Here is an 18,703-nt window from a genome sequence, read left to right as displayed (position 1 = left end):
TACATTGTAGAACAATAGCGAAGCCATCAAATCTATGAAATAACACATATGGAATCATGGTGTCACCAAAAAAGTGTTAAACAAATCAAAATATATTTAATATTTGAGATTCTTCAAAGTAGCCACCTTTGCCTTGATGACAGCTTTGCACACTCTTGGCATTCTCTCAACCAGCTTCACCTGGAATGCTTTTCCAACAGTCTTGAAGGAGTTCCCACATATGCTGAGCACTTGTTGGCTGCTTTTCCTTCACTCTGCGGTACAACTCATCCCAAACCATCTCAATTGGGTTGAGGTTGGGTGATTGTGGAGGCCAGGTCATCTGATGCATCACTCCATCACTCTCCTTCTTGGTCAAATAGCCCTTACACAGCCTGGAGGTATGTTGGGTCATTGTCCTGTTGAAAAACAAATGATTGTCCCACTAAGCGCAAACCAAATGGGATGGCGTATCGCTGCAGAATGCTGTGGTAGCCATGCTGGTTAAGTGTGCCTTGAATTCTAAATAAATCACTGACTGTGTCACCAGCAAAGCACCCCCACACATCACACCTCCCCCTCCATGCTTCACAGTGGGAACCACACATTCCGAGATCATCCGTTCACCTACTCTGCGTCTCACAAAGACACGGCAGTTGGAACCAAACATTTGCAAATTTGGACTCATCAGGCCAAAGGACAGATTTCCACCGGTCTAATGGCCATTGTTCGTGTTTCTTGGCCCAAGCAAGTCTCTTCTTCTTATTGGTGTGCTTTAGTAGTGTTTTCTTTGCAGCAATTCGACCATGAAGGTCTGATTCACCCATTCTCCTCTGAACAGTTGATGTTGAGATGTGTCTGTTACTTGAGCTCTGTGAAGCATTTATTTGGGCTGAAATTTCTGAGGCTTGTTAATTCTAATGAACTTATCCTCTGCAGCAAAGGTAACTCTGGGTCTTCCTTTCCTGTGGCAGCCCTCATGAGAGCCAGTTGCATTATTGCGCTTGATGGTTTTTGCGACTGCACTTGAAGGAACTTTCAAAGTTCTTGAAAATTTCCGGATTGACTGACCTTCATGTCTTAAAGTAATGATGGACTATCATTTGTCTTTGCTTATTTGAGCTGTTATTGCCATAATATGGACTTGGTCTTTTGCCAAATAGGGCTATCTTCTGTATACCACCCCTCCTGTACCTTGTCACAACACAACTGATTGGCTCAAACGCATTAATAAGGAAAGAAATTCCACAAATTAATGTTTAACAAGGCATTAACTGTTCATTGAAATGCATTCCTGGTAACTACCTCATGAAGCTGGTTGAGAGAATGCCAAGAGTGTGCAAAACTGTCATCAAGGCAAAGGGTGGCTACTTTGAAGAATCTCAAATATAAAATATATTTTGATTTGTTTAACACTTTTTTGGTTACTACACTTTTCATAGTTTTGATGTCTTCACTATTATTCTGCAATGTAGAAAATAGTACAAATTAAGAAAAACCCTGGAATGAGTAGGTGTGTCCAAACTTTGACTGGTACTGTATGTAATTAAGGTATTTGAGTTTTTTATAACTTTGCAGAAATTTCTAAAAAAGTTTTTGCTTTGTCCTTATGGGGTATTGTGATGTCCTTATGGAGGTATTGTGATGTCATTATGGGGTATTGTGATGTCATTATGGGGTATTGTGATGTCATTATGGGGTATTGTGATGTCATTATGGGGTATTGTGTGTAGATTGATGAGGTAAAAAAAAGCATGTTAGAATAAGGTTGTAACGTAACAAAATGTGGAAAAAGTCAAGGGGTCTGAATACTTTCCGAAGGCACTGTATGCTGCATGTAGGGAATAGTGTGCCATCTGGGACACAGTCCATTACCGTCTAGCAAAGCTCTGCACTTTAAAACAGCATAATACTTATGAACCTACAGTATTTACAAGACAATAAGGCTGTGAATTTAAATCTTTAGAGAATGTCTTACCAATGACTTGTTCAAATCCTTGTAGCACCTGCTGAATGTGCAGTGTGAAGTCATCAAGGCAGGGATAGATGGTTAGCTTCACTCGTTTGCTGGGCGAACTAGGAGAAGGAAAACAGCAGCATCTGTGTAATATAATCACTTCACTGACTGAGCTGACTGACAGATTAGCAGAAAAACACGAGCTGATGTTTGTGAAATTCATACATTTTTCTAATAGAGGAACATGGAGCGATACAGTTTATTGTAATATATAAGTGAAGTCATACCGCCATGGAGTCTCCTCACGGGAAACCTCTTTATCCTTCTCCGTATCTAGGTTGAGAAAACACTAAGCTTCAGCAGACATTTAAGTTGAACACCTTAGTTCATAGAGTTAATATCTATTTTAGTTTTTTTTTTTATACTATAAATGGGATTCACCTTTTGTGTCGACTTCAGAGTGGAGCTCTGTTGTGGCTGTCCCTTTGGCTGAGACATCATCTGTCATTGGCTGGTTCACAGGTGTGACTGTAAGCAGGACGTTCACTTCAAATACAGCCTGGATCTCTTCTTTAGGCTCTTCCTTTTTAAAATCCGGTAGCATCTACAAATGTAATCTCAGTTAACCCAGAACTAAAGTTGGTCCACGAGAGATTACTAGAAAATGTGATACTACAAGTCAATTTAGTATTACAAGTGACGCATTGTTTAGTGATGTTTACATGTTTCTGACCACATTGGCACAATAGATAAAAGCGGATCTACCTTGTTAACAAGCTGTGGTTGGCCTTGGCTTGGTGAAGAAAGTTTATGCGCCGCATTACGACCAGTTGGCTCTTTGATAATATTTATGTAAGGTCCACTTGCATCCATCCTTGCCATTTTTCTAGGGAGTACACAGGCAAATATTTCAACATCGCAAGCATGCTAATTCAACTCATTGACAAATGCCATAACCTTACTATATTTCCCTTAAAAACCACTTACTTTGTCTTTTGTCTTCTCTCTTTCACTCCATTAGTGTTAGAGGACTCTCGGAGGAACAACAGAAGGAGTTGAACTGCAGATCTGACCAAGACACAGAGCATCTCTTCAAACATTCTGTCTATCATGTTGAGGAAGTGGCTGAAGCGACACAAGAGGATCCTCCACTCAGCCACCTCAGCATACAGCGGCCTGTTGGTCGACTGAGAGGACAGAGGGAGGAACAGTCTCTCTGCACCCTGGACCTCTGCTACCTGACAAGAAAAAAGACAGTACAATGATATATTGAATATATCTTATTCAATATAAAATGTCTCAGAGTAGGAGTGCTGATCTGGGATTAGTTTAGCCTTTTAGATCATATTGACTATTATAAACTGGGTGGTTCGAGCCCTGAATGCTGATTGGCTGACAGCCGTGGTATATCAGACTGTATACCATGGGTATGACAAAACATTCATTTTTACTCCTCTAATTAAGTTGGTAACCAGTTTATAATAGCAATAAGGCACCTCGGGATTTGTGGTATATTGCCAATATACCACGGCTAAAGGCTGTATCCAGGCACTCCGCGTTGCATTGTGCATAAGAACAGCCTTTACAGCGTGGTATATTGGCCATATACCACACTCCCTTGTACCTTATTGCGTAAGATATTCCATGGATCTGATCCTAAATCAGCACTCCGCCTCTGAGGTTCTTTATGAATTAGGGCTCAGATCTGTTTGTGTTGTCATGCCAACACCTATGGTTGTTGTCATGCCAAACATCAAAACCAGGGTAGATCAGCAGAGGATAGTGACAGAGATGTTTTTTCAGGACTCTTAAATGACATGTCCTCGTAACAATCTAAAGGACTAATACAGTGTACCTTCAGACAAGCTGCACGAATCAAAGTGGCAACTTTGTGGTGAAGGCAGTGAAGTTGTCTCAGTGCTACAGCACATTGTTGGTTCTGGGCCTCACAGAAGCCTATCAAGGAGTATGTGGTGGATTTATCCAACTAGGTAGAATAAACAAAACCATGTTATTAGAAAGGAGTTGAAAACAAGATAGTTATCCAAAAAAAACATGGTCACACCTTTGTTAAAACAATGGCACCGTCAGAATCGCCATATCTTGTCTTGTCACTGGCCATCTCGAAAAGTCCTTTGATTTCAACCAGACATCTCAAGAAGATGTCATCAGTAAAAAAAAGACCTTTGGATAATATTTCCCTAAAAAATAAAATTGATAACAAATAATGTAATTCAAAAGCTTTTAAGTTCTATTTGGAAGGTATTTAATAGTGTGGAGACAAAGAAAAGCAGAAAAAGAGGAACAAGAAGAAGACAGGCAACACTGGCCGTACGGAGACTTATTATAAGACAAATGAAATATCATGTGGCACGTAATATTTGATCAATACTCACTTAGCTTTTTTGGTCTTTGAGTGGCATACTGTGACCTTCCAGATTGTAAATGCCTTCCAAATTCTACAGAGAGCAAAAAGTTCATTGTAAAACTGGATTACAGTATTTTACGGTATTATATCACATACTTTCCACATACACATATCAGATACACACTTTTCATCATCCTTCTATAAGAATAACCATACAAACCTGAATTTTGCAAACAATGGCAACTTGAAGATTTTGAAAAACAGTTCTCTTTCAGAAAGCCAGTCTATTACAGACATGATTTCACCACTTCTGTCCTCCAAAACAGACACCTATAAAATAAAACCGAGTGAGGTGGACTCTTTGGGATGGTTTCCTGGACACAGATTAAGCCTAGTCTTGGACTAAAATTAAAAACACATTGAAGAATCTCCATTGAACATGCCAGGGCTCATATCCCCAAAAAACTATCAGTTGTAGGAGAGCTGATCTAGGATCAGTTTCACTGTTTAGATTATAATTCATAGAATTAGATGGATAGATCTTAGATCTGCACTCTTGCTTTGAGATGCTTTGTGGATACAGGCCCAGGACTAGGCTTTACTTGTATTCTGGGAAACCTGCACATAAAATAGGAGTAAATTATGTGTGCGTCCCAAATAGTAACAAAAGCCATATATAGTACAATACTTGTGTCCCTTGTCAAAAGTTGTGCACTATACAGAGAATAGCAATATATGGGTGCGTTTGTAAATTCAATCTGGAGTGCCAGAGTGCACTCTGTGCGTTCGTAAATTCAATCTGGATTGCCAGAGTGCGCTTTGTGCGTTCATAAATTCAATCTGGAGTGCCAGAGTGCGCTTTGTGCGTTCATAAATTCAATCTGGAGTGCCAGAGTGCACTCTGTGCGTTCGTAAATTCAATCTGGATTGCCAGAGTGCGCTTTGTGCGTTCATAAATTCAATCTGGAGTGCCAGAGTGCGCTTTGTGCGTTCATAAATTCAATCTGGAGTGCCAGAGTGCACTCTGTGCGTTCGTAAATTCAGAGCGTTGTCAGATTGTCCCTTCGTAAATTCAGTGTTGTCAGATTGTCCCTTCGTAAATTCAGAGCGTTGTCAGATTGTTCCTTCGTAAATTCAGAGTGTTGTCAGATTGTCCCTTCGTAAATTCAGAGCGTTGTCAGATTGTTCCTTCGTAAATTCAGAGTGTTGTCAGATTGTCCCTTCGTAAATTCAGAGTGTTGTCAGATTGTTCCTTCGTAAATTCAGAGTGTTGTCAGATTGTTCCTTCGTAAATTCAGAGTGTTGTCAGATTGTTCCTTCATAAATTCAGAGCTTTGTTAGATTGTCCCTTCACAAATTCAGAGCGTTGTCAGATTGTCCGTTGGTAAATTCAGAGCGTTTCGCTCTCCGATCGTTCAGAGCACACACTGGAAGCTCTGGCCGAGGAGTTGGGTTCTGTCCTTACAAAGGCAGTCAAGCACCTAAGCTAACTGGCTAACGTTGGCTAGCTGGCTAGCTACTTCCAGACACAAATGAGAGAAAAATCTCACTCTGACCATTTTACTCGCCCTAGCAGAGCTGGTTAGGGTGTTTTCATGTTATCTAGAGGGTTGGTGACTGTACCTGTGATGCTGGCAACATTTTAATTACACTTTTTTTGCCAACGTTTACTGACACCGGCAATATTCAACGGGTGTTGAGCATTCGTAAATTCATCAGTTATTCTGTGCTCTGGCATACTCAGACGAGAGTGCTCTGAAATCGGAGTAGATAGCCAGAGTGAATTTACTAACGCACCCTATGTATTTTCACCAACGTTTAACAGTTCAACGGTGAACTAGTTGAACTGACCTTGAATATGCATGAAGCGCTAACGGTCCAGTACTGACAGCTCTGTTTAGCTGTCTGGACAGAAACCACCTGAAGATCATAGGGGTTGGGCTGGATCTTGAGGTCACCTCTGTTCCTCATCAGACAGTACACATACTCTCCAGGATCCTTTTTAGTCTCCTCAGGGATTTCCTGCACAACATCCACAAGGAAGTTAGATTTGCATTGATTCAAATATTATGTATTGATTATGAAGACGTATGCCAATGATTCCAAAATATCTCTAGTGTATTTTAAAAAAAATAACACACAATTTAACTGTTATACTTATATAAACCTAGTCTTGGACTAAAATTAAAAAAATATATATATGTAAAATATAAAAACCGTGGACTGCAGAGACTCAATGATAAAGGTCACATCAATTGATCATATAGGCTAGCAACTAAAATGGTGGAAACCAACCTGTATGTTTTGTGGGCATGCTTTTGCTATTCTCCTGTCAGGAATCTCAGTGGACCAGCCCAGTTTTTCTCTCAATCTGATTATGTGGCTCACAACACAGTCATTGTCAGGCTCTGTTGAGAACCAACAATGTACAATAATTATGCTACGTCTAACGTCCTCACCCTGACATGTAGGCTATGTACAGAATAGCCTACATTAAAAAAAAAAGCTAAGTGCAGCAAAAAAGCTTAATCAACCAGTTCCGTGTAACTATTTCGGGGTAATCTACCTTTTGCATCGAAGCGGACGTCTTTCACTCTCTTTCCTTTATAGTTCCATGTGTCGGGGATCATTGAGGTTTCACACATGTGTTTAATTGGTTCAATGACCCCTCTTTTCAGACACAGTGGCTCCTGCTTGCTGGGCTGGAACATGCAGCCAACTAGAGAAACAGAAATGTTGCGCGCACAATGATTTTGCTTACAAAATCCATTAAAATACAACAAATGAGGATGAGACTCACTTTTCTTAATGCTCCTTCCATGTAAAGGAGACCTGGACACATTTGATGATAGTGCATTTTCAGTGGGAGATTCTCCCACACCTGATAATTTACTAAATTTTATACATGATCTGTTGACATGTTTGTTTTTCTTTAGTAACCTGTAAAAATGACAAACATTTACAAATCCATACTGACAAGTAGCTAAGTTTCTTATTGAATTCAAAATACCACTTTGCTATATATGTGACAAACTTACATAGAAATGTAACTCTCTTCTTTTTCCTTGACATTCTTCCTGTGAAGTAAAGTATCAACCCTTGGTGGAAGTTCATTGGATCCTTTTCCTGAAGAAGAGCCTGGAGACTGCTGGAAGTTTGAAACCGTCAGATGCTGAAAATCTCACATTAGCTAGCGTTATAATGACATAAACTAGAAGACTATTTCATTAGTTAGCCAGATCCATGGGATACATGTTACAGTATCAGGGTTGGGGAGTAATGGATTACATGTAATCCGTTACATGTAAGGGATTACAAAAAAACGGCAACTGTAATCCTTTACGTTACCAGCAAAAATACTGTAATCAGATTACAGATACTTTTTAGAAATTAGATGATTACTTCGAGGATTACTTTTACATTCAGAAAGGATGTTTGTGAAAAAAAATATTTGACACTCCTCTGTTTTCTCAATGACATGCAAATCAGCATTGAAAAAAGGTGCAAGTCAGAGACCACTATGATGACACACCAAATGTGTTTGATGGATCACGGGAAGAGCAGGAATAGGCTTTTGTAGGCTACAGTTCAAGTTATGTCTTCCAATGCTGAGACTGCTGTCGGCATCCAAAGATGATCCAACTTTAATAAACGCTTGGAGGTAAGGACGATAGCAGTGTAGTCTACGGCGATACATATATCACTTTACTATTGATATCTACATAGCGCATTGATGTGAATCACACTGCTGCTCTCTCATTTAGCTATTTGCGCCTTACGGATTGTGGTTGTTGTGGATGGCTGCAGAATGCTGTGGTAGCAATGCTGGTTAAGTGTGCCTTGAATTCTAAATAAATCACTGACAGTGTCACCAGCAATGCACCCTCACACCTCCTCCTCCATGCTTCACGGTGGGAACCACACATGCATGCGGAGATCATCCATTCACCTACTCTACGTCTCACAAAGACACGGCTGTTGATGTTGAGATGTGTCTGTTACTTGAACTCTGTGAAGCATTTGGGCTGCAATTTCTGAGGCTGGTAACTCTAATGAAAATATCCTCTGCAGCAGAGGTAACTCTGGGTCTTCCTTTCCTGTGGTGGTCCTCATGAGAGACAGTTTCATCATTGCGATGGTTTTTGCGACTGCACTTGAAGAAACTTTCAAAGTTCTTAAAATCTGGATTGACTGACCTTCATGTCTTAAAGTAATGATGAACTGTAATTTCTCTTTGCTTATTTGAGCTGTTCTTGCCATAATATGAACTTGGTATTTTACCAAATAGGGCTATCTTCTGTATACCACCCCTATCAGTCACAACATAACTTATTGGCTCAAACACATTAAGAAGGAAAGGAATTCCACAAATTAACAAGGCACACCTGTTAATTGAAATGCATTCCAGGTGAAGCTGGCATTCCTCATGAAGCTGGTTGAGAGAATGCCAAGAGTGTGCAAAGCTGTCATCAAGGCGAAGGGTGGCTACTTTGAAGAATCTCAAATATAAAATATATTTTGATGTAACACTTTTTTGTTTACTACATGATTCCATATGTGTTATTTCATAGTTTTGATGTCTTCACTAATCAAAAAGTTACATTACTGATTACAATTTTGCACAGTTTTGCACAGTAACCAGTAACTGTAACGGATTACATTTACAAAGTAACCTACCCAACCCTGACAGTATAAAGGTAACGCAGTTGCTAGATAAATGTATAATTCATGATGGATGAAAACGACGTCGTTAGCTGGCTAGCTAAGGACACTGGCTAAGCTAACTGACAGCTCTTGCTAGCTACTTACATCCATTATCAATTGCCACGCTCAACATCAAAATGTCAGAAGTTGATATTCTCAAATAATTCACTCATTTTCTGCATGAACTGTTCAAGTGGTTAGCTAGCTATCTTATTGTTCATCAACAAAGTGCAACAAGAGATCCGTGGACTTGGCTTGAAAGCACTGGCAGTTGTAACAAGTTGCTCAGCAACGTTCTGATGAGCGAACGAACACGTGATTCGAACCCAGCGATTCACAGGAGGCTTAGTAGTCACAGCAGGCCTCTCACAGACTTGTTTAACCGAGTTGCCAGAATATTGGTTAAATATGATGCAGGGTTTCACTATATATTTGGCACATTGTGATAATCATTGCGCCCCCAATGATCAGTTAAACAAGTCCTCCTAAATAACTGCCAAGCATCTAGTGAATAATAAAACCCTGATCTGTATCGTTCATGGTGTTATTTCAATGAAGAGGAAATTCAGCAAGTCTTGGACAGTGGAAGTTGATAACAGAGCTTCTTTATTGTTAATGGTAAGACCGCGTGTTGGCCTTTATCAGGATTTTGTTTTGCTTACCCATTGTGATTGGTCCCTAAACCCATAGAAAGCCAGTTTTTGTGTGTGTGTGTGTGTGTGTGTGTGTGTGTGAAATCCAGATGAAGGTCATTGCTCTGGGTTTATAAAAAAATACATTTTATCAACTTTCACTGTCCTCGCAAGAGTTACTCAATTTCCTATACACTTCAATTCATGCTCCTCAATTGATGCATATTGGTTGGAGAACGAGTTATAAAATAAGGGGCCTAAACGCCCTAGGCCAGTGGTCACCAAGTGTTCGATCTTCAAGGCATTCCTAGTCGATCACCAAACATTTCTGTAGAAAAGCTAACGATTAAGGCTTGCGCTCCTTTTTTAAAATTCGTGTTGAGCTGTTGCCGGTATTTGCACTTAATTCAGAAGCCCTGCGCACCGGGTGGGCTCCCGAGTGGTGCAGCGGTCTAATGCCCCATGTTCAAGGCACTGCATCTCAGTGCTAGAGGCATCACTACAGACCCTGGTTCGATTCCAGGCTGTATCAAAACCGCCCGTGATTGGGAGTCCCATAGGGCGACGCACAATTGGCCCAGCGTTGTCTGGGTTAGGGTGTGCCCGGGGTAGGCCGTCATTGTAAATACGAATTTGTTATTAACTGACTTGCCTAGTTAAATAAAGGTTAAAGTTTTTTACTTTTAATTTGTCTGGAGAAAAAAAAACTCCTACCGGGTGGACCAGGGGATCTAAGGCATCTACTGCGCTGGCCAATATCCCAAATCCCCGGACATACAGCTTCAAGCAAAGTGTAGCCTACGTGAAATGTCATAACTTAAAATAACACATTTAAAAACATGATCTGAGTGACTGTCAAATAATAAAGCAACGCGCTGCTGCTTTTATGAGTGAGTTCATGATTAAGTTTTTATTCGACACTATTACAACACATAAAGCGCACTTCTCCATAGTACCACTCGCGCTGTAGCTGCTATTAATTACTGGCCACGTGTATCGACATCCCTGCGTTTTTATTGTTATTAGCAGCTCGTCGTATATATTTTAATATCGAGGAATATTTCCCTTTCTCTGGTCATAGAAACAACATTAATTTGTATATGAGACAAATACGGATGCGGTGCGACTCGAGTTTCGCAATCAGGTTGAACACCGTGTCCTCTCTGGTCAGTTTCACTGGAGGAAGGGAAGGAAAGAGGCGGGACCGTGAGAGGCGGACCCTCTGCTGCTCTCTCTCTCCCTCCCTCCCTCTAATGAGACTAACGCCGTATTCAAAACAACTGGGAATTTAGAACTCGGACTTCCGACTTCAGTGCGTTCAAGACATCTGGGAACTCGGAATAAAACGATGTCCGACTGGGGAAAATCGCTTTGATTTGCCTTGTTTTTTCAGAGTTCCCAGTTGTTTTGAAAGCACCATGAACATCAGATGCAGGTACCATCAGTCCAGTAAAATAAAAAGCACATTATTTGCAAATTATTTCAATTAATGCTCAGCTGTGCCTTGCAAGTGCTACCCCAACTGATCTATTTTGTTATCAAAGCTCGAGTTTTGAAATATAATATGGTCTGAGAAGAACAATATTGTCAGAACAGGCATATAGCCAATATGCTGTGATAATGTATTAGGCATACTGCACATAACTAATTCATACAGAACTGCTTTTATTAGGTTAATGTAAAAACATTTAAGTCATGTTAAAAATAAAATCTGGGCAGTAGATCTCGGCTTGCTGTTTGACTGCAAAAGTGATCTTGACTCAGAAAAGGTTAGACCTACTGCACTTAGTGTGGACTATGCAAATTGCAGTTTGCTTCAACAAGCACAGGGTTCTTTAATGATAAACATATTAGGGAATGATGCACGTGGGCCTACATCATCACTTTGCATATCTACTTTTCATAATGTGACCTCTTTGATGCAAATGGACAGGGGACGTTTTGGTTTATAGTTTCATAGAGGTGCCATTGTTTTCTATGGCTCTCAAAAACAGCATATCAACCTGAAGTTACTCTCAGACTTACAAGTCTGCGCTTCACCTCGCTTGCTGATTCATATTTTGATGATACTTTCGGGGGAGACAAGGAAGAGAGGTAGGTTTTCTTCATATTCTCAATCCTATCCAGTGTAACTGCTTCTGCATTTTTTATATTCTTCAAATATTCATATTCATATTTTGATGATATTTATCGGGGGAATCAAAGAGGAGAGGTTGGTGTTAATCATTCTGTATTCTCAACTCATTCTGAATTATATTCAGTATATCTGCTTCTGCACTTTTTATATTCTTCAAGAATCAATGTTATATTCATAGAGATCATATAATTCTAGTTCTGGGCGATTTTGTGGGAAGGTCAACTTGAGCATATACAAATAAATTTAGTAATTTCCAAATGAAGCCACGTTCATAATTATCCTTAAGATCTATATGTGGGAGTTCAGGCATTATTTGAAATGTTTAAGTAGGAAATTGCATTCATTTTGACCATTAGTAGCTAGGTTTCCATCCAATTGGCGATAGATTTCCATGCGAATATTCAGAAATCTTTATAAAAACTATATGCACATTTTCCCATCAAATTGACTTATTGCGGATAAAAAGCTGTGCATGATGACATAGTGCACATACTTTTTTTTTTTAATCCCCTCGCCTACAAAAAAATACAAGTTAAATGGGTTTCCATCGCATTTTCAACTCTACTAATAGTTTTCTCACAATTTACTTTGTGTGTTATAGGCCTTTATACAAAGGGTGAGTCTAATCTTGAATGCTGATTGGTTAAAACCGCATTCCAACGGTGTCTATTCCACAAGTTACAGCCGGATACATCTATGACGTTAAAATGCCTATTTACTTTGTTCCATCTGACTGCTCAACCGCTATCTAATCAGCCCAGCCAGGCGATTTATAAACTTGATCTCCTCTATAAAAAGCAGTGTTTGGAGTGGCCTAAAAACAGATGTGCCAATATATCCTCCAAACACCGGCTTCTCGGGGATTTTCATCTAAATAGCGTGTGTCCACTCTGGTATTGTTACTGCGCTCTATCCGTCAGTTTAGTTTGCAGATACAGAGCGGATAGGAGAGCCTACATGATGAGATTATTATGGACAGACTATTTTTATTTGTCAAACGGCAGCCAATCATTGATTATCATGTCACCAGAATAAGACCCTCGATATTTATTGGAAAGGAGCATCAAGCTCATCACCTTGCATTTTCACCACCCTGTTAAATTCATCATAATGTATTTCATATGTAGCCCAATAATATGCATGCTTTCCCGACGTGTCGTAGTGGGAGGACCACACAACATGTTATCGCGTGATTTACTTCGATGTGAAGGTTGTTATATCAATATTTGCGCATAAAAGTGTTTCCTCCGACATTTCTCGCATAATTAATTTTACCGAAACAAAAAGATCCTACATTGTCTAGTGTATTTTGTTTTGTCAACATTTTTAAAGTCGACCTACACATTTTCTGTTTCAATAAGGCTTGTGTTGACATGTTTTATCCGAAGTACTTGCATATAAAGATTGTACGGAAACCCAACGGGAAACCTGGTTAGAAAGGGCCCACAGAGCATGTTTTTCCACTCACACCTGTCCCCCAGTGTTAGTTATGGAAATTAGATGTTAATGAAGCAATACAAAGCAGATAGAAGTGGTTTGAGTCTTTTAGTGATAGGGGGGTGACTGGGACTGGCAATGTAACATACATTGTTTTTAGGAAAAGTTTTTGTAAAACATAAGGTGAATGCACCAATTTGTAAGTCGCTCTGGATAAGAGCGTCTGCTAAATGACTTAAATGTAAATGTAAATGTAAACATGCACCTTACATCGGATCATCTTGAAACCTTATCTGTAAAGCCAACTTTCAACAAGGTTTTATATGGTCTAATTGGTTTCTCTCTTTTCATTGTAAGTATAATTGTTCAGTGTTATGTTATCCGTAAAATTCATAACGGTTGCGGATGTGATGGATATTAATGCAACATATCTTAGCTTCAGATATCTTGAAAATTATGTGTTCTATATTTAAGATTATCTTGGAAAATACAGTACCAGTCAACTGTTTGAACACACCTACTCATTCAATAATTTTTCTTTATTTTTACTATTTTATACATTGTAGAATAATAGCTTTGCACACTCTTGGCATTTTCTCAACCAGCTTCATGAAGTAGTCAATTGGAATGCATTTCAATTAACAGGTGTGCCTTGTTAAAAGTTAATTTGTGGAATTTCTTTAGTTCTTAATGCGTTTGAGCCACTCAGTTGTGTTGTGACAAATTAGGGGTGGTAAACAGAAGAAAGCCCTATTTGGTAAAAGACCAAGTCCATATTATGGCAAGAACAGCTCAAATAAGCAAAGAGAAATGACAGTCCATCATTACTTGAAGACATGAAGGTCAGTCAATCCGGAAATTTTCAAGAACTTTTAAAGTTTCTTCAAGTGCAGTCGCAAAAACCCTCAAGCGCTATAATGAAACTGGCTCTCAGGTGAACCGCCACAGGGAAGGAAGACCCAGAGTTACCTCTGCTGCAGAGGATAAGTTAATTAAATTGCAGCCCAAATAAATGCTTCACAGAGTTCAAGTAACAGACACATCTCAACATCAACTGTTCAGAGGAGACTGTGTGAATCAGGCCTTCATGGTCGAATTGCTGCAAAGAAACCACTACTAAAAGGATACCAAAAAGAAAAAGAGACTTGCTTGGGCCAAGAAACACGAGCAATGGACATTGGACCGGTGGAAATCTGTCCTTTGGTCTGATGAGTCCAAATTGTCGATTTTTGGTTCCAACGGCCATGTCTTTGTGAGACGCAGAGTAGGTGAACGGATGATCTCTGCATGTGTGGTTCCCACCGTGAAGCATGGAAGAGGAGGTGTGATGGTGTGAGGGTGCTTTGCTGGTGACACTGTCAATGATTTTTTATTTAACCTTTATTTAACCAGATAAAACCCATTGAGGTTTAAAACCTATTTTGCGAGGGCGACCTGGCAAGAAGGCGAAACAGGAAAATAGCAGCATGTCCATAAAACATTACAGAAAAATACAGAATACACACAAAAGACAAAGTGTCACAAGTTAAAGATACAATTGAAGATTAGAAACAACTGCAGTTGTTACAAACAGTGTTGATTTATTTAGAATTCAAGCCACATCTAACCAGCATGGTTACCACAGTATTCTGCAGCGATACGCCATCCTATCTGGTTTGTGCTTAGTGGTACCATCATTTGTTTTTCAACAGTACAATGACCCAACACACCTCCAGGCTGTGTAAGGGTTATTTGACCAAGAAGCAGAGTGATGGAGTGCTGCATCCGATGACCTGGCCTCCACAATCACCCGACCTCAACCCAATTGAGATGTTTTGGGATGAGTTGGACCGCAGAGTGAAGGAAAAGCAGCCAACAAGTGCTCAGCATATAACTCCTTCAAGACGGTTGGAAAAGCATTCCAGGTGAATCTGGTTGAGAGAATGCCAAGCGTGTGCAAAGCTGTCAACAAGCCAAAGGTGGCTACTTTGAAGAATCTCAAATATAAAATATATTTTGATTCGTTTAACACTTTTTTGGTTACTACATGATTCCATATGTGTTATATCATAGTTTTGATGTCTTCACTATTATTATACAATGTAGAAAATAGTAAAAATAAAGAAAAACCCTTGAATGTACTTAGTGGTGATACTATCCAAACGTTTGACTGGTTCTGTATATGCTGAAATGCATTTCTCATACATGGGCATTGTAGTACTGTTTATTAACAGTATACTATGTGAATAGTCCTGTAGCCGCCCAAAATATACTGACTTCATTCAGAGTCCAAAGTATAGGCCAATGTATGTTGTCTCATTTTTCATTTGCATATTTTGTTAAAATATTTCAGAAAAATTGTTATACAAAAACATCTCATATTTGCGTCCACATTCAACTGGTAAAGGTTAAGTTTTATATGTTTAAATATACAAAATAATATAAACTGTTAGGGTGTGGTGCCTGGCCTTGTGTACTATTCAGGCTGCCTGTAAAAGCAGTACTAAAGTATTATGCATTCTACTGACCTTTTAAAACATTCCAAATGACAACAAATATGTTATGATAGATTTTGATTAAGAAATCTTTCAGATTTGAATGTCTATTTCAGACTCCATAACATCCATAACGGTTGTTTTTCCTCTCTAAAGTTATGATGGTAACGACAGTCTTCAAAATGATCGCTTTTGTGTTCAGCTAAGCCTTTCCTTCCAAAAAGGCAATCCATGTTTTGACCTAAGACTTACAAACTCACAGACTTGTGTTCAGTCTCATTTCATCTAACATCCATAACACTTATTAGCTTTATTTCTCCAGCATGCCAATATTTAGTAATCCACTTTTTTGGGGCATATACAGGGTATACCAGTAGAAGCTGGTGGGAGTAGCTATAGGACTCATTGTAATATGTGGAATGGAATTAATGGAACGGTATCAAACACATCAAACAGATGGAGCTGTATCCCTATAGCTCCTCCCACCTGCCTCCACTGGTATACACTCACCCCAGGGGGTACTATAGACACACACATAAAATGTTTCATTCTGTGAGACATTACATTTGTGATTTTGCATACAAATGTAATGTCCATAATGCTGGAATTGCCCCTCTATTTAATTATGTGGGGATATTAACCTCCATTTTAATGAATGGACCATTGAACAGTAGGACATTGAAACCCATTGTGCCTTTATTAACCCTGTGAATAATAACTAATTCCATTTCATGATTAGGTCCAGATTAAAATATATGGCTCTTCATATTTGGGGATGTTAATTGTGTGTGTGTGTGTGTGTGTGTGTGTGTGTGTGTGTGTGTGTGTGTGTGTGTGTGTGTGTGTGTGTGTGTGTGTGTGTGTGTGTGTGTGTGCGTGCGTGCGTGCGTGCGTGCGTGCGTGCGTGCGTGCGTGCGTGCGTGTGTAATCCAAAATGGGTAAATAATCAAACATTTGTTATACCAGTAAGTCTGTCAACAATTTTTTGTGTTCATGTGTTACTTTATTTATTCAATGTAACACCAGTGAAAAACAACTCCCAAGTGAACATGGGTTTTTCCAAGTATTGACAGTTCCACTGACCGTTATCTTGTTGGGATGGAATGTAAATGACTTCCAACTGTGTTTCTGCTGTACACCAACTGCCATTTCTATCTCTGTCTCCATCTGAAGGTTACAAAATGAAGACTTTACTTCTTTTATATTTTCTAGGACTAACTTGCAACAAGGTTGGTCAAGATTTCAGCTATATGTTTGTAGCAAACCAAATACTTAATTACAAACTTGAAAATGGGCCCGATTCCATAATAATTGTATAATGTATCTTTCTGGTTTGTTCCTGCTGAACATATGTACTTGAGTAATAATGTGATGTGTTTTTGTTGCTGTTGCTCAGGTCTCTGGAAATGGTAAGCTCATTTACATTTTTCCCTATTTTGAAGACTATGTCTACCTCCCAAATGGCACCCTTTTGGTCCACTACCCTAATCCTATTCCCTTTTGGTCCACTACCCTAATCCTATTCCCTTTTGGTCCACTACCCTAATCCTATTCTCTTTTGGTCCACTACCCTAATCCTATTCCCTTTTGGTCCACGACCCTAACCCTATTCCCTTTTGGTCCACTACCCTAATCCTATTCCCTTTTGGTCCACTACCCTAATCCTATTCCCTTTTGGTCCACTACCCTAATCCTATTCCCTTTTGGTCCACTACCCTAATCCTATTCCCTTTTGGTCCACTACCCTAATCCTATTCCCTTTTGGTCCACTACCATAATCCTATTCCCTTTTGGTCCACTACCCTAATCCTATTCCCTTTTGGTCCACTACCCTAGTCCTATTCCCTTTTGGCCCACTACCCTAACCCTATTCCCTTTTGTGCACTACTTTCAGCAAGGGATAGCTGCAGGTAGCCTCCTACAACCAGACTGATCTCCCGAGCTTGTCAGATCAGTCTGGTTGTAGGGGGCTAGGCTCCAAGTATCATCTGGGACATAATTTATTGTCTGGAAGCAATCCAGAAATGAAGGTGCCACAAGGGTTGTTGGGGTCAATTCCATTTAGATTCAGTTAATTCAGGAAGCATTTGACTGAATATAAATTAAATTGACCCCAACCCTGCCATCTAGCTAACACAGTAATGTGACAGGATTCCATAATCATGACGTAGTGCTGCTGATAGAGGTATGGGTAAACAGTGAGCATCTGACAATTTATCATTTGCGTGCCCGCTCTTACTCTGAATTCCTTGTACAGTACTTCAAACTTTACATACTCTATTTCTAAAGTATGTTTTGCATGGTGTTTTGCATGTTTCAGGCAACTCAACAAAAGTCTACTATATGGTACTGAGGACTGAGGCGTCCATACCGGAAGAACGTATTTTATCTATACTCAAATCTTTTAAAATGGACAATCCTGTGAGTGTTGACACCCTTAAAGTTACAACAGGTAAATATGTATGCAATACTGTAGCTGGTTTACTAATGTACTTTCAAATACTCCAACATGGGAAACATTGCATTAGTAAACCTACTGTAAAAACACACACAAGTCTAACTAAGTGTCTATTCAGTATAGGCCTATATAAAGCAAACTCTATATATGTGCCTCCACATTGTGTTCCCTTCATTTTCATTTGATTTCTATTGGATTTATTTTGGGGTAAATATGGCTAAAATTATGTATTGAAATTATTTCAACAGATTGTGCCCCTCTTCGAAACAACACTCAGTGCACATGCAGACCAGGGCATATCTGGAGTGTTGCAGTGTGTCAGTCTTCACCTAACTGTTGTAAACAACAAAACTGCACATTTGAAACCATAAAAACAAAACCAATGTGTCTCCCTGAAACAAGAGGTATTCTGTGTGTGTGTGTGTGGGGGGGTGTGTGTGTGTGTGTGGGTGTGGGTGGGTGGGTGGGTGTGCGTGCGTGCGTGTGTGTGAGAGAGAGAGTGAATCCAAAAATGTGTACATAATCAAACATACCAGTCTGTCAACAGTTTGCATTTT

At 39.5% G+C, this 18,703-nt stretch overlaps 2 protein-coding genes and 1 long non-coding RNA gene across 3 annotated transcripts in view; 1 reads left to right on the top strand and 2 right to left on the bottom strand.

The window, feature by feature from the left end:
* The window catches only part of LOC139563508 (dynein axonemal heavy chain 6-like), a 56,841-nt gene extending 50,520 nt beyond the window's left edge, over positions 1-6,321 (bottom strand). The window contains exons 1-3 of the mRNA XM_071382215.1: positions 6,156-6,321; positions 2,924-3,174; positions 1,958-2,055 (exon numbers count right to left, since the gene is read on the bottom strand). Of these exons, the coding sequence (XP_071238316.1) occupies positions 1,958-2,055; positions 2,924-3,174; positions 6,156-6,275 (469 nt within the window). The 5' untranslated portion in view covers positions 6,276-6,321. The remainder of the gene's footprint in view (positions 1-1,957; positions 2,056-2,923; positions 3,175-6,155) is intronic.
* Positions 2,224-2,816, bottom strand: LOC139563890 (uncharacterized). The gene is made up of 3 exons (XR_011672661.1): positions 2,702-2,816; positions 2,378-2,540; positions 2,224-2,269 (listed from the first exon to the last, which is right to left on the bottom strand). It is a non-coding gene; the product is annotated as an uncharacterized lncRNA (long non-coding RNA).
* A 5,295-nt stretch (positions 6,322-11,616) lies between the features above and the next one.
* The window catches only part of adgrf3a (adhesion G protein-coupled receptor F3a), a 25,078-nt gene continuing 17,991 nt past the window's right edge, over positions 11,617-18,703 (top strand). The window contains exons 1-4 of the mRNA XM_071382468.1: positions 11,617-11,734; positions 16,862-16,921; positions 18,009-18,140; positions 18,395-18,550. Of these exons, the coding sequence (XP_071238569.1) occupies positions 11,704-11,734; positions 16,862-16,921; positions 18,009-18,140; positions 18,395-18,550 (379 nt within the window). The 5' untranslated portion in view covers positions 11,617-11,703. The remainder of the gene's footprint in view (positions 11,735-16,861; positions 16,922-18,008; positions 18,141-18,394; positions 18,551-18,703) is intronic.

This window comes from Salvelinus alpinus, chromosome 34 (genome assembly GCF_045679555.1).
Source record: "Salvelinus alpinus chromosome 34, SLU_Salpinus.1, whole genome shotgun sequence".
In the NCBI taxonomy this organism is placed as follows: domain Eukaryota; kingdom Metazoa; phylum Chordata; class Actinopteri; order Salmoniformes; family Salmonidae; genus Salvelinus; species Salvelinus alpinus.
Note: the sequence above shows the minus strand (reverse complement) of the source record. Positions and strands in the feature narration are given on the sequence as shown.